This window comes from Phyllostomus hastatus, unplaced genomic scaffold, assembly GCF_019186645.2.
Source record: "Phyllostomus hastatus isolate PE091 unplaced genomic scaffold, TTU_PhHast_1.1 phas_scaffold_585, whole genome shotgun sequence".
Taxonomy (NCBI): domain Eukaryota; kingdom Metazoa; phylum Chordata; class Mammalia; order Chiroptera; family Phyllostomidae; genus Phyllostomus; species Phyllostomus hastatus.
In genome coordinates, this window is record NW_025334037.1 from 218,766 (window position 1) to 234,538 (window position 15,773).

Below are 15,773 nucleotides of genomic sequence, written 5' to 3' on the forward strand. Positions count from 1 at the left end.
GGCCTTATCTTCCTGGCACTGGAACCCTGGACTGGGATTGGGACTACTCACTCCCAAGATATCCTTCCTGAATTTTTATCCACCACATATGGATGTGGGACCAGTCCATTCTGTGTCTTGGCCCTACCTGTCAGTCTAGATAGATGTGGTTTCTTTAATTCCGTAGTTGTTATTTCCACTCAACTTGATTTCTGCCAGCTCTTTTTTTAAACTATATTTTATTGATTATGCTATTACAATTGTTCTGGTTTTCTCAGCTTTATTCCCCTCTGCCCTGCACCCCTCACCTCCCACCAGCATTCTCTCCCCCACCTTAGTTCATGTCCATGGGTCGTACATATAAGTTCTTTGGCTTCTCCACTTCCGAAACTATTTTTAACCTCTCCCTGTCTATGTTGTACCTACCATTTATGCTTCTTATTCCCTGCACCTTTTCTCCTATTCCTCCCCCTCCCACTGATAACCCTCCATGTGATCTCTATTTCTGTGAATCTGTCCCTGTTCTAGTTGTTTGCTTAGTTTGTTTTTGTTTTAGGTTCCATTGTTGATAGTTGGTGAGTTTGTTGTCATTTTACTATTCACAGTTTTGATCATCTTCTTATCCTTAGATAAGTCCCTTTAACATTTCATATAATAATGGCTTCGTGATGATGAACTCCTTTAACTTGACCTTATTTGGGAAGCACTTTATCTGCCCTTCCATTCTAAATGATGGCTTTGCTGGGTAGAGTAATCTTGGATGTAGGTCCTTGCCTTTCATGACTTTGAATATTTTTTTCCAGTCCCTTCTTGCCTGCAAGGTTTCTTTTGAGAAATCAGCTGAGAGTCTTATGGGAACTCCTTTGTAGGTAAGTGTCCCCTTTTCTCTTGCTGCTTTTAAGAGTCTCACCTTATCTTTAATCTTGGTTAATGTGATTATGATGTGCCTTGGTGTGTGCTTCATTGGGTCCAACTTCTTTGGGACTCTGGGCTTCCTGGATTTCCTGGAAGTTTATTTCCTTTGCCAGATTGGGGAAATTCTCCTTCATTATTTTTTCAACTTCTTGCTCTTCCTCTTCTCTTTCTGGCACCCCTATGATTTGGATGTTGGAACATTTGAAGTTATCCCAGAGGTTCCTAAGTCTTTCCTTGTCTTTCTGAATTCTTGTTTCTTCATTCTGTTCTGCTTGAAGGTTTTTTTCTTCCTTCTGGTCCAAACCATTGATTTGGGACCCAGTTTCCTCCCCTTCACTGTTGGTTCCCTGTATATTTTTTTTCATTACACTTTGCATAGCCTTCACTTTTTCCTCCACTTTGCGACCATACTCAACCATTTCTGTGAGCATCCTGATTACCAGTGTTTTGAACTCTGCATCTGATAAGTTGGCTATCTCTTCATCACTCAGTTTTATTTTTGGACCTTTGATCTGTTGTTTCATTTGGGCCATATTTCTTTGTCTGGGTGCACCTATTACATTGTAAGGGGTGGGACCTTAGGTATTCACTAAGGCAGGGCAACCCACTTCACTGTGTTGTGGCCCTGTATGTGGGGGAGGGGTCAGAGAGGGAACAATGCTGCTTGCTTGGCTCTTGGCCGGCTTTCAGTCACTTCCCCCATTACCCAGAAGCAAATTGGGCCCTTCTGGTGCTGATTTCAGGGTGGGTGGTTTTGTGTATTCTAGGACCCTTTGAGTCTCTTTAACAAACTCTCCTGTGAGGCTGCGAATTTCTCCTGCTGCTTGAGCCCACACAAGTTTTTTTTCAGTCAGAGGTTTTGAGGCTTTATTTCCCTGCAGTGGTGCCCTGGGTTGCACAGTCTGTCTTGCTCTCCAGTTGTTTCTCCCAGTTTATCCACATGCACAGGTGGGACTGCCTGGTCCTCCAGCGCTGCCTTTCCATGCATCCTCTCCATCCCAGCTGCCTGTCTCCACCTTTCCTACCAGTCTGAATGAAGGTTTCTTCTTTAACTCCTTGGTTGTTGGACTTCCATACAGTTCAATTTTATCAGTTCTGGTTGTTTTTTGTTTTTAAATTTGTTTTTCTCCTTCTTTTGGTTGTGTGAGGAGGCAAAGTGTATCTACCTACGACTCGATTTCTGACAGTTCTGAGTGATTGTTGTTCTATATTTTAGCTGTAATTTTGATGTGGCTGTGCGAGAAGGTAAGCTGTGTTTACCTGTGTTGCCATCTCAACCAGAAGTCCTCTCATTGTGACTTTAATCTGCATTTTCTTAGTAGCTAATGATTTTGAACATTTTTTATGTGCTTATTTGCCATCTGTATATCCTTTTTGGTAAATATCTGTTTATATCTTTTGCCTATTTTTCCTAATTAGGTTATTTTTTACTGTTGAGTTTTGAGAGTTCTTTATATAGTCTAAATATAAGTCCTTTTATGGATTTATGATTTGCAAATATTTTTTCACACAGTGTACTTGTCTTTTTATTATCTTTTGCAGAGCAAAAGTTTTTAATTTTGATTAAGCCCAATTTATCTATTGTTCCTTTTATGATTGTGCTTTTGATGTCAGTCCTACAAACTCTTTGCCTAATGCTAGATTCTGAAGATTTTTTATTTTTAAAAAATGTTTATAGTTTTACAATTTGCATTTATGTCCACATGATCTATTTTTAGTTAATTTTTATATAACAAATGTAGACCATAGGTATATAAACCTATGTAGAACTTAGGTTTAGGTAATTGTTTTTGCTATGGACATCCAATTGGTCCAGTACCATTTGTTAAAAAGACTCTCTCCTCTCCATTGAATTGCTTTTGTACTTTTGTAAAAACAAAATAATCAGCTGTGCATATTTGTGTGGGCCTATGTCTGGGTTCTCTATTCTTTTTTTCTGTGTACCTATTCCTATACAAATATCACATAGTCTTCTTGATCACTGTACCTATATCATAAGTCTTGGAATCAGTTATACTGATTCTTCTCATATTTTTCTTTTCAAAATTGTTTATTCTATAATATTTCCTCTGCCTCTCTATATACATTTTAGAATAATTTTTTCTATATGCTGTAGTTTTGATAAGCATAGTGTTAACCTGTTTGTCAATCTGGGAAGAAATGACATTTGTACTAAATCTCCTGATCTATGAACATGGTATGTCTCTCCGTTGAGACTTGATTTCTTTCATCAGGGTTGTACAGGTTCCAGCCGCCATGTCCTAACATGTTTGTTAAATTTACACTAAGTCTTATTCTTTTTTGAATAATATCAATTTTGATGTCAAATTTTTAACGTAAATGTAAATGTATTCATATTCATTGCTAATATACAGAAATACAATTGATTTTTGTATGTTTATCTTGAATCCTATTACCTTGCTGGACTCACTTATAAGTTCTAGGACTTTTTAATAGATTCCTCAGGGTTTTCTACATATCAATTTTCTATGAAGCTCCTTTCTTTCCACTATTTTTTCCTGTAAATTCTGCACCTTATAAAATTCTATATCTTATGGAATAAATTCTATAACTTATAGAACTCTATATTCTATAATCATGGAATCTACATATAGGAGCAGTTTTATTTCTTCCTTTTTAAACTTGCTTGCCTTTCTTTCCCTTTTACTTGCCTGACTACAATGTTCAGAACATTCAGTGCTATGCTGAATGAGAAAAGCCACCCTCACCTGTTCCCAACCTTAGGGAGAAAGCATTCATCTTTCACAATTAAATGAGGAATTAGCTGTAGGTTTTTGTAGCTTCTCTGTATCAAGTTGAGGAAATTCCCCTCTATTGCTTTTTTGAGAGTTTTTATGAATTCATCCTGCATTGCTCATATATTCAAAGAGTTGTCATTTGCTTCTAAAGAGCCAGCACATATTTGCAACTATTTTTCTAGTTTTTAAGGTTCCTCTCCTTATCTATAACTATTTAAAATATCTAGCACCATTTTGCTGTTAAATACATAGACTCTTACTTCTGCTCTTGCAATAATGGAAACATGGGGACTCCTCCCATTAAACAACTAGAAAACCAAAAGCAGCACATGAAGTATCAATTTTCAAACATTATACAACAAGTAGTGCAGCATGACCCCTGAGAAAAGGGAAACAGCCCGGTGGTCTCATTGATCTGGGAAGACAGATTAGAGTTCAAGGAGGTCAGAGCAGCTAGAATTCACAGGGAAGAATACTGGAGAGAAAGAAGCTTCACAGAGCAAGAGCTCCAGAGATCTGCACAGGGAATTTTTCATGTTTTCAGCTGAGTTCTGACCTGTGCATATGTAGGAGAGAACTACTCAAAGCCAAGAAAAAAAAACTGGAAGCTACTGGAAGCATTGGGCTCAAAAATTCCTGGACCTCACACATAGCTGGGAGTAGTTCACATTCCCACTAGCCAGAACAGAAAGACCTTGTGGAGCGTTAATTAGGCAGAGTCCTGAGAATGGCACAGCCTTACTAGGGGCACAGTGTAAAGGCAGCTCTGTACACACTATAACAAATCTTAAAAATAAGGCTTAAAGGGAACCAACTGATTTCTGGTAATTTAACTGTGTGCCAGAAAGAAGACCAATACTATTTAAAGCACTAAAACAAAATCCAGGATCCAACAGTATAAAATTTGCAATATCCATCATCCAATCAAAACTTACCAGGCATGCAAAAAGGGAAGGAAATGAACTCATAACAAGGGGGAAAATAATCACTAGAAACACGCCAAGAAATGACACAGATGATAAGATCAGCAGCCAAGACTGTTAAGAAGCTCTTATAAACATACCTCATATTTTGAAGAAGGTAGAAGACAACATATGGCAAATAAGCATATGAAGAAATGTTCATCATCATCAGTCATTGGGGAAATGCAAATTAAAGTAAGCACTGAGATTCTAAACACTCACTAGAAAGGCTGAGGTTAGAAAGACTGACAATGCCGAGTGTTACCAGGATGTTGTAACTACGGTCCCCACACATTACTGGTGGGAAGGCAAAACGGCAGATCCGCTCTGGGAAGCCAGTTGACTGCTTCTAATAAAGTTGAACATATACTTACCATAAAACCTGGAAATCTCATTCCTAGGTATATACCCCTGAGAAAGACAAATATATATCCAAAGACTTGTATGCAAAAGTTCATTGCAGCTTGATTCATAACAGCTCAAAGATGGAAACAACCCAAATGTTCCTAACCTAGCAAATGTAGAAACAAATTACAATATATTTATACAACCAAATAGGACTCAGCAGTTAAAAAAAAGTACTGGTATACTCAACACATGAAATTCAAAAGCATTCTGCTAAATCAAGGAGGCCAGACACAAAAGGAAGCATGTGCAGTGTGGCCTATTTATACAAAAAAGGTAACACTAAGGGACAGACAGCAGTTGCCACTGCGAGGAGGAGGGAATCGGCTGCCAAAGGGGAAGGAACTTTCTGAGGTGATGGAAATGTTCTGTTTCATGATTGTGGTGTAATTGCACAACTCTACACATCTGTCAAAAGTCATCCAACTATATACTTAAAATTGGTGAACTTTACTGTAGATACATTATACTTCAGTAATGAAGCTTGTTTAAAAAAAAATTTCTCTCTCTTAACATTTGACAAAGGGGGCAGTAACATAAAAACAGTCTCTTCAACAAATGGTGTTGGGAAAACTGGACAGCTACATACAAAAAAATGAAACTCGAGCACCAACTTACACCAGACACAAAAATAAATTCAAGGTGGATAAAAGACTTAAATATAAGCCATGTCACCATTAAAGTCCTGGAGAAAAGCATAGACAGGAAAATCTCAGATATTTCACGCAGCAACATTTTTACTGATACATCCCCCAGAGCAAGGGACACAAAGGAAAGACTAAACAAATGGGATCTCATCAAAATAAAAAGCTTCGGCACAGCTAAAGAAAACAGTATTAAAAAGGGAACCAACTGTATGGGAAAACATATTTGCCAATGATACCTCAGACAAGGGTTTAATCTCCAAAATATATAAAAAACTTACATGACTCCACTCTAAGAAGACAAGCAACCCAATTAAAAAATGGGCAAAGGACTTGAACAGACACTTCTCCAAGGAGGACATACAGAGGATCCAGAAACACATGAAGAGATGCTCAATCTCACTAGCTATCAGAGAGATGCAAGTTAAAGCCACAATGAGATACCACTTTACACCAGTCAGAATGACCATCATAAACAAAGCAACAAACAACAAGTGTTGGAGAGGTTGTGGTGAAAAGGGGACCCTAGTACACTGTTGGTGGGATTACAGACTAGTACAACCACTATGGAAAACAGTATGGAATTTTCTCAGAAAACTAAAAATGGATCTGCCTTTTGACCCAGCAATTCCACTGCTAGGATTATATCCTAAGAACCCTAAAACACCAATCCAAAAGAACCTATGCACCCCAATGTTCATAGCAGCACAATTTACAATAGCCAAGTGTTGGAAGCAACCTAGATACCCATCAGTAAATGAATGGATCAAAAAACTATGGTATATTTACACAATGGAATTCTATGCAGCAGAAAGAAAGAAGGAGCTCCTACCCTTTGCAACAGCATGGATGCAAATGGAAAGTATTATGCTAAGCGAAATAAGCCAGGCAGTGAAAGACAAATACCATATGATCTCACCTTTGACAGGAACCTAAATAACAAAACAAAGAAACAGGCAAAATATAACCAAAGACACTGAAATAAAAAACAGACTGACAGAGTTCAGAAGGGAGAAGAGAGGGAATTTCAGGGGAATTTCAGGGGAAAAGGGGAAGGGTTTACAGGAACGAGTATAAGGACACATGGATAAAAACTAGGGGCAGGTGGAAATGGGAGGGAGGAGGGGAGGGTTGGGTGAGTGGGTTGGGATGGGAGTAAAAGATAAAAAATTGTACTACAACAGCAATTTAAATAAAATTTTAAAAAAACTTCTCTCTTTTCTGAGCTGGTAGCTACCAGAGAAATGAGAAGATGCTGTTTACCTTCCCAGTCCTCCATGTAAGGGGCCTCTTCGGCTTCTTTCTCTGGAGTTAGCCTGTCAATGAATCTTCCCTCTTTCATGACCCTGGTTATTTCTCGGAGCTGATGCAGCAATCGTTTTTCTTGGTCAGAAGTCACAGTCTGAGCTCTGCTTAGAAATATCAGACAACCCAGCCATTTAGTGGTAACTACTCCTTGGCAATGAACATAAACATCACTGTGATCTGTCTGGATCCCAGAACAGGAAGTGAAACAGCAGCACATAATTATTCTACGACTTGATCCTAGAGCAGCATAGCTGGTCATCAGACATGTTAGTTCAATGTTCTGGTTTTACAGCTGGGGAAAATAAGGCCCAGAATAGATCGAGTGATTGCTCAAGGTCCCACAGTGAGGTAAGGTCAATGCTGGGACCAGGCCTCAGATGTCTCAGCTTTCAGTTCAGTGTTTTTTCAGTCTACCTCACTGCTCTTACTCTCTAATCCCCAAGCAAGTTCATTGTTACTTAATAGGATTCCATTTACTACAAGCCACCTCGGTCTGAAGCAAGGTCATCAAAAGCAACTGTGCCGAGCCATTAGTCTCGACAAGGGGAAAATGTGCTACTAGGCCACCCCTGCAACCACCAGGCTGCGAGTGCTTGTGCAGAAATAAACACACACCCTGGAATTCCAGAGCTGGACCATTCTGACTAATCAATTATCCAGGCCACAGAAACCGGGGAAACTGAGACCCTCAGAGGGAAAATTGTACATTCCTCCTGCTAGTTAATGTCAGCACTTTAACTAAAATGAAAGTCTCCTAACTTCTGACAGCATTCAGTGCAATTCTTAAAGCTCAGTGCTCAAGTTCCACAGTTTAGAAGGCCTGGCTTTGAGTTATAGCTTAGCTGGGGGGCTCTGGACAAATGCTGGCAAAAATCAGAAGAGGCTCAAGGATAATGGCCTTTTATTTTTTTTTTTAAGAAGGAAGCACTGCATCACACTCGTAGGCAGACAAGGCCCTATGCAAAGACCAAGCACTGCCTTATTTGGGACCAGTTTTGTCTAGTGTCAGGATTTAACAGAGACTACTTATTCTTCTCTTAAAAACCCAAAGTATTTGAAATCAATATAACACTCATGAAGGAAAACTGAAATATTCTGGATCAGCACCCTCTAGAGGTGCCATCTATTTTTCTTATCAGCCAGTAGGAGCTTGCATTCCTTTTTATACTTAGTCTAACAAACTTTAGCCTAAATGACCCAAAGAAATGGGGAAAAAGAAAAAAGGGCTTCTGCCCACAATGTAAGATGGTAAATGAGGAAAATAAAAGTGCACCATGCCTGCAGCTCTCAGTGGGAGGAAAACAAGAACAGCGGAGCTCTCCTGCTTCCACACTAAACTGCCCCAGAGCCATGAACAGGAGCAGCCTGCCTGGTCTACAATCAGCTAAACTCATGCATTTTTGGGCCTCTCACAGCTCTGCTCTCCCACCAGTCCAGCAGTCTGGACTCCCTGCAACTGCTCATCTGCTCTACATAGCCCCTAATTCTTACGATGACCCACTTTGTGGGGTGCTTCCAGGCAGCCAGGTCACCCCTACCCTAAAACAGCCATGCGCTTATCACAGAGTCTTGCTCTCAGGCTGCACATGTTACTTCTCTGAACTGTACTCAGTGTATTCTGATTTCTATTGTATGAAACAGCCTGGATCCTCTGTTTGTTAATTCATGAAAAATCAGAATCTTAATTAAAAGAGGGATGGCTAACAGAAGCTGAAACAGACAAGGGAAACTTTCTCAGAGAGTCCCAAACTAAAGCGTCCTCTTTCATTTCTGAACAAGTGTACTCATGTTGTCTGTACCATGCATTAGGCAATTAACCACGGCCTGTCTTTCACCTTCCAAATTTATCACAATGAACGTTTTCATAGATTCCTTCTGGTCTCCACTTGGCTTACTCCTGGAAGACGGTGCTCACTGCACGACTGTATAGGTGCAGTGCCACGGACATTGTAAGTGCTGATGCGTTGGACTGGTCCCCATTTCCTCACCATCCATTTCCTCCCACCTCTCTGAAACCTGGCTTTTACTCCATCCTTTCACCAAAACTTGTGAAAATCACCAATGACGACTTTACTCTCATGTCCAAAAGCCTTGCTCTCACATTTCATCCTTCTTGACTTCTCTGTGCTGTGGACCATCCCCCCCTCGAAACGTATTCCTCCTCCCTTGTGTCCTGAGACACCTGTACTCCTCCCACTGCCTTAACCATTCTCTCATCTCTGATCATGGCTAGCTTTCTCCTTCCCAATTCCTAAACCATGGTTTTCCTGAGGGCTCAATCCTAGGATTCTTGTTTCTCCACCGCACTGCCATGCCCTCAGGAAGCTGACCCAGCATCGCAGATTAAACCATCATCTCTACGCGGATGAGGCCCAAACTCTACCTTCACTCTTACTTCTCACACAGTCAGGCTCGTTATCCCAGTTATCTCCTGCGCACTTCCACTTGGAGGCCTTGCCACCACACTGAGGTTTCTTCAACTGGTTCTTCAAAAAGAACCAATGTCCTAGCTGGGCCTCAGATCATGAGCAGCTGCATGGGCAGGCAGGCTAGGGGAGGTGGGGTATGGCAGATTCCACAATGCTAGAAAAATAAAAGGTCAAATTGGGAGATACCCTCACCCAGGGAAATCACCAAGCTCTGAATCTAAGAATTAAGCACAGAGAATGAAACAGTTTCTGACACAACCACTCATGGCTAGAATGGAATTCAGACTAGCAGAAGACTGACTACAGGCTCTTGTCACACAGGTCGGGATGCCTCAAGGACTGGGTGATCTTGTCTCTGCCCTTCCTCTTGCCAAACATGAGCCTTTTGTTCTGACCTCAATACCCAAATTTCCTGTTGTTCTTGCATATTTTATTGTACATGGATGTTGGGAAGGCCCCTCAACCATATTCAAAACCGAACTCAGGATCCCTATCCCAGGCCTTATCTTCTTCTCCCTCTTTTGTGCTTTTATCTTAGTTAGTATCCTAATATTCCTTCCAGTTTGGGCTATAAATATCCAACTTGTCTTTATCTCCTTTTTCCTCTTCATTACTCTTATCTAGTTAGTAGTTTTCTCCTTTAGGGGGCCATCCTCTCTTCCGCTCACAGTGCAAAAGTTAGGGTGAAGCCAATCACCCCCTCTTCACCTCTCCTTCAAGGATGGCCAGGTGGTCCATGGCCAACCAGCACACTTCATTTCCTTCACCACACCAATTGAATCAGTGATACACCCAGGAGCCAAGCTGCGCCAAGGGTACTTTCTCCTAAAACTAGATCTTGAACCCAGTGAAACTTCATCTGAAAACCTGTCACATTAATTCCTCCTGGCAACAGTGCCTGAGAGACTGTCCATTTACTCCTGCTCCCTAAATCCCCAGAGCTGCTCTGCTTCCTACTCCTCCTGAAACCTGATCGTTAGCGATTCCTCCCATATTGTGAGCTATCCGATATTCTTCCAGTAAACGGTGCTGCCTCCTCCAAATATTTAATACCCAGATGGGTTGCCTGCAACCAAGGAAACTTTGTACGGCCTGTGATTTTTTTTCTCCATGCAGTCCCCTGAACTTGGCCCCTCTTTCCCACTTTCACTGGCTTATTTATTACCTTTTGCTAAGACTTTTTCAATAACCTTCTAGCATACAAGCCACTCTACACATCACTGTAAGAGTTATTTTTCCAAAGCACAGGGGATAATGATGTTACTCCCCAAAAGTACACAGAGGCCCCCACTGTAAAGACAATGCATTTCCACCTCAGCCTATCACTTGGGCCTTCCAGTCTGGCCCTAGTTTACTGTTCGGTTTTTCCCCATTACTCACTTCTATTCCTGTACCCACTCCCTGGTCTACTTCACTCCAGTTATTTAGGACTACTTGTTGCTGCTCCGAAAACATGCCTTGACTCTCTCATCTTGTCCATTGCTTGTGCTACCCTCTCTGAAACATTCTTTCCCCAAACTCTGCCTTTTACCCTCAAGGCTTGTTCAAATTCCCCCCATCCCATAAGACCTTCTGTGGCAAGTAGAATAATCCCAATGCTCCCCAAAAGTGTCCACATCTTAATCCCTGGATCCTGTAATTACGCTGCCATATATGTAAGGACACTTAAGGCTGCAGATGGAATTAAGGTTGTTACTCAGATGGACTTGAACTAGAGAGATTATCCTGGATTATCAGGGAGGGCACAATGTGATTAGAAGAGTCCTTGCAAGTGGAAGAGGGAGACAAAAGAGGTCAATGATGTGAGAAGGTCTCAACCCACTATTGCTGCATTTGAACATGGAGGAAAGGGTCCATGAGCAAAGAAATGTGGGCAGCTTCTCGAGTCTGAAAAAAGGCAAGGAAACATTCTCCCCAGAGCCTTCAAAAGGGCATACAATCCTGCCAACACCTTGATTTTAGCCCAGTGTTAGACTTCTAACATACAGAACCATAAGATAATAAATGTGTGTTGTTTTAAGCCATTAATTTTGCAGTAAATTATTACAGCTGCAACTGAGAACCAGTAACACGTTCCTAGAGCACACCTGACCTCTGAGATACAGTTCTTTATCGAGAAATACTGCTTTCACTGAGAACCACATGAGGTGCACAGAAGAAATCAAAATAGGTAAAGACTTGGCTGGTGTGACTCGGTGGATTGAGTGCTGGCCTGTGAACGAAAATAGGTACCAAAGATATTCTTATTATTGCTGAAAAAGCCTACATTGAAGCTCCTTCTCTAGATCTACCTTGATCATTCTTTCAACGTGTACCAACACTGTCAATGTGCCAGCAAGGAACACAAATCTGAACAATGAAGAATCCCTGTCTTCAAGAAGGTCAGAGGGCAGCAGGGAAAACAAAAGTGAACAGAAAATCAGAAAGTAACATGATACTTACAATACTAAGCAAACCTAGGTGGCATGGGAGTACATAGTAGGAACACCTAACCAAATTTTGAGTCCAGGAAAGAACTCTCAGAGAAAATGATGTCTAAGTTGAGACCTATGAGACAAGCATGAGTTAAAAAAAGTAACTATAAGGTGGGGTGGGGGTTACACCCAAGCAAGTGAGAAAAGTATATGCAAAGCCCTAGAACAAACACTCAGTGGACCATAGGACCACAGAGAGCATGACAGAAAAGAGGTGTGCAGGGCCACATCACCTGGTACCATGTAAAACAGAAGACACAGTCCATCTGTCTGAAAAGCAGACAGTGAACCAAAGGGAGGCAAAATCAGAGAAAAAGAAACCACATGAGATAGTTCTGACCTATGTCAAAAATAAAGGTATTCATTCATTCATTCATTCACTCATTCTTTCTTCCATTTCAATGAATATTTACTTCAGAGCCTACTATGGGCCTGTGCCAGGCTCTGGGAATAAGGATAATCCCTGCCCTAATGACACTTAGTGTCTTTTGCAGGAAGACAGACTTATTCATTAGGAAGAAATGACAGGACATGATGATTGATGAGATATGGGAAGTGAAGGAAACAGTGAATCCAGGATGACATCAGATGGTGAGGCCATCTACTGAGATGGAGAATAGAAAAGGAAAACTAAGCTCAGTGAGGGGTAGATGATGAGTTCCCTCCTGGACATTCATTCCTTGAAGAGGCACTCAACATCTGATGGGGATAAGGGCAGGTGTCACCCGTGATTTTTATCATAGACTTTGAATCAGGAAATGCTTCTCAACAGGGAATGGCCATGATTTATTCTTTGACCATAATACATGTGCAAATGCTTGAATCAAAAGTGAATTACCTCTTCTTTTCCAACAGCATTTACTTAACACCTACCACGTGAACACAGTGAACCAAACTGACTAACCCTGTTCTCAAAGAGTTTATATTCCAGCACTGCGTGTCAGAAATCTACAATCCCACACACACACTCACCGGGCCTGCCAGGGCTGCCTACTGCCAGAGGCTGCACCCTTACCTCTGCCCTCAGGCCACACCATGCTTCTAGGGGGTGAATAGTTACAACTAGACATGCTGCTCTGGGGAGGAAACTTAGCTGATCATAAGGACGTAAGTGAGGGCACCTCGACTCTGATTCCTAGATCTTTTCCTTGGTCTCTGTGCCCCTGGGTTGGATACTGTGCCTAATATCAGAGGGAATGTGGCACCATACAAGCCTTTAGGAGGCTTCATTATTTAAGCACGTATATAGACATATATTATCCAGAGAAAGCTGTCCAAAAGTTTTATTAGATAGCCTTAAAAACCTTTCCTATATTTTGATCCTTACATAAGCATTAAGATGGAAGTTTCAGAACTGCATATTTCTAAAATTTTAAACAAAATCTTGCTGATATGGAGTGAATATTATATACATAAAAATACTTAGAAGGCTGTAAATGAACATATCGTCTTTGTCTTACACCCTCTCCTTGACCCCCAAAAGCCAAGAGATAGGATAAAATCTTGATGTGACAGAAAAAAATACTGTGGTATTTTGGACTAATAATCTTAGAAGCACAGACTTGTGGAGGAACAACTACCACAGGATCTGAGATTAGAGCACATAAGTATTAAAAGGAAACAACGTCAAGCATGGGGCTGCCTCGCCCTTGCAGCTTTCAGGGTTGAATTCCCTGAAATGCTTTCAGCTAGGGCCTACTTGTAAGGATAAAAGGTGTCAGATTAAGGGGTGTCAGAGAGAAAGTCACATCTTCATGGGACTAAAAGGGATGGGAAAGACAGCCACAAGCTATGCTTGTTTCGGGGGAAGGGAACCGTCCTCCAGGTCCTGAGCCATACTGTGGAAAACACTTCATACAACCATCACTTTGTGGTCGGCTGGAAGGAGCCCACATGCCAGCATCTTATGAGTGAAGTTTCCAGCCAGGACCTGTGACCCCACAATGAAGTGGCACAACTCCAGCTGCAGGCTGGGGACAAGTCCTGTGCCTTTGCACATAAAACATGAAGCAATAATCTTAGGGCAAAGAGAACAGACAATACTTAGGGTTTACAGTATTGTGTCCCTGGCCTGGGCAATGGGTAGATGATGTACAGGAGTGGGATGGTGGGGTTCTTTGATCTGAGCTAAGGGAGTCTGGGTGGGAGCAAAAGTGAGAAAATATGTGCATGTGGCTTCTCATTCCAAGGCCTAGGGGCTGGGCCTCCCAGGAGGAAGGCCAATAAATATCAAATTTTTCAAAAAATTTTTTATATTTACTGAGCACTTACTAAGGGCTAGGCTCTGGGCTAAATGCTTTTTATATATTATCTAATGTATGAGAACTTGTACCAATGTGACTGCCAGTTTGTGCAACTATACTTTTCTGATCTTTCCTATTCTTACCCTGTGCCACTCACGGTCTGGGTGGGGAAGGGGGGAAGCCTTTTCAGGAACAACTATAAAGGTCACAGGACAAAACCAAGGGCAGGTGGAAGCAGGGGAGGGAGGTGGGGATGACTGGGATGGGAGGAGTGGTGAGGGGTAAATGCAGACAACTGTACTTGAACAACAGTAAAATAATTTTTAAAAATATCAAATATTTTTATACAATCATACAGTATACTCATGTATAGATACGTAGACATATCTATACCACTTTGAGGAACATTCTAGATAGTCACTCTGCTTTCCAGACTAAAAGAAGGTCAAAGCTCCTGGGCCCATACAGGCAAGGTTCACCCTCATAAATGTCTTCTCAGCAGCACTGTAGATACTGCAGGGAAAAGCCAAGACAAAAGACTGTGATCTGAGGATGTTTACTCTTCTATCCAGCCAGACGGGCAAGGCTGGGGTCAGGGAGCAGAGTGAGGCAGACATGTTCTGGAGCAAAAAAGACTCCACAGTGAGCCCATGGGGCCATAGGGAGAGACCTTTCACAACACATTCTCCTGCTTGAGGTTTGGCCCCTCACCCCTGTTCTTCCTCAGTTCTTGTCAGGAGGCCTCGCCCAAAGAGAATCTCTGCTCTCAGTCTCACACTGTGGTTTTGCCTTCCTGGCCTTCCCACATTCATGTTTTCTCAGTTGTGCCCACTTCCATCAACCTCCTGAAACCACCTTTCCAGATGCACAGCCGGCCCTGCGGTAGCAGAGGTGAGTGTTCCCTGCGGGGCATTCTCAGGGGCTGGGTTGGTTCCTGACACCTGCTGTATGTGTCTAACTCTGTCCTGGCAGAAGCAACACAAACCAAATGCCTAATCTGATCACACTTGCTCTGTTCTCTCATTTGGTCTCAGATAGCACAATATTTAATAATCTAGTTTTACCTAAAGTTATGCCTTTTTTTAGACAAGTAGGAAACTGTCTTCTTTAAAACCTAGTTATTTAACCCATCAGGATTTGCTCATAAATTTACTCACAATAATGTGCATAATACTGAACATATGCTCGAGAAACCTGAGATTGCTTGATAGCACAAAAATGGACAGGATACGTGAGAAGTGATATGCAAATGACAAATAAGCTGACAACTATGTAAAATGCAAGGAAGTGCCCCAGAAACCAAAGAAAAGCAAAATTTTGAATTGACTCTCTAAATCGGAAACAGTATGAGTCCTGAAAACCTACCTTCCGCCATTAGGCCCCACTCGGTTGATCAATTTTTCCATGGCTTCCTCTGTCTCCTTCAGTTTTTCTTGCAGTTGAACAAGCTCAAAATTCGCTGAAAAACAAGCACCAGTCTGAGAACCATCATACACAACTCACTATGCTCTTCTCTGAAACATGCTGACTGTGACACTCTGCAGCAATCCAGGCTGGCCCTGAGACTCAGAGAAGAGACGGGGAGTTTCTCCAGCTAAGCCCATCAGGAATCAAAGGGTGCTGTGGTCTGGGCACTGCTATGTAAAGGATTCGTG

The 15,773-nt window shown here is 41.7% G+C and overlaps 1 protein-coding gene across 5 annotated transcripts in view; it reads right to left on the minus strand.

The window, feature by feature from the left end:
* RIC3 (RIC3 acetylcholine receptor chaperone) overlaps positions 1 to 15,773 on the minus strand; it is a 56,105-nt gene that overhangs the window by 9,908 nt on the left and 30,424 nt on the right. For 2 of the 5 annotated variants that reach the window (XM_045825188.1, XM_045825186.1), the window contains exons 4-5: positions 15,484 to 15,577; positions 6,928 to 7,076 (exon numbers count right to left, since the gene is read on the minus strand). In XM_045825188.1, coding sequence (XP_045681144.1) covers positions 6,928 to 7,076; positions 15,484 to 15,577 — 243 coding nt within the window. The remainder of the gene's footprint in view (positions 1 to 6,927; positions 7,077 to 15,483; positions 15,578 to 15,773) is intronic. The other 3 variants (XM_045825189.1, XM_045825192.1, XM_045825187.1) reach the window with 2 other exon arrangements.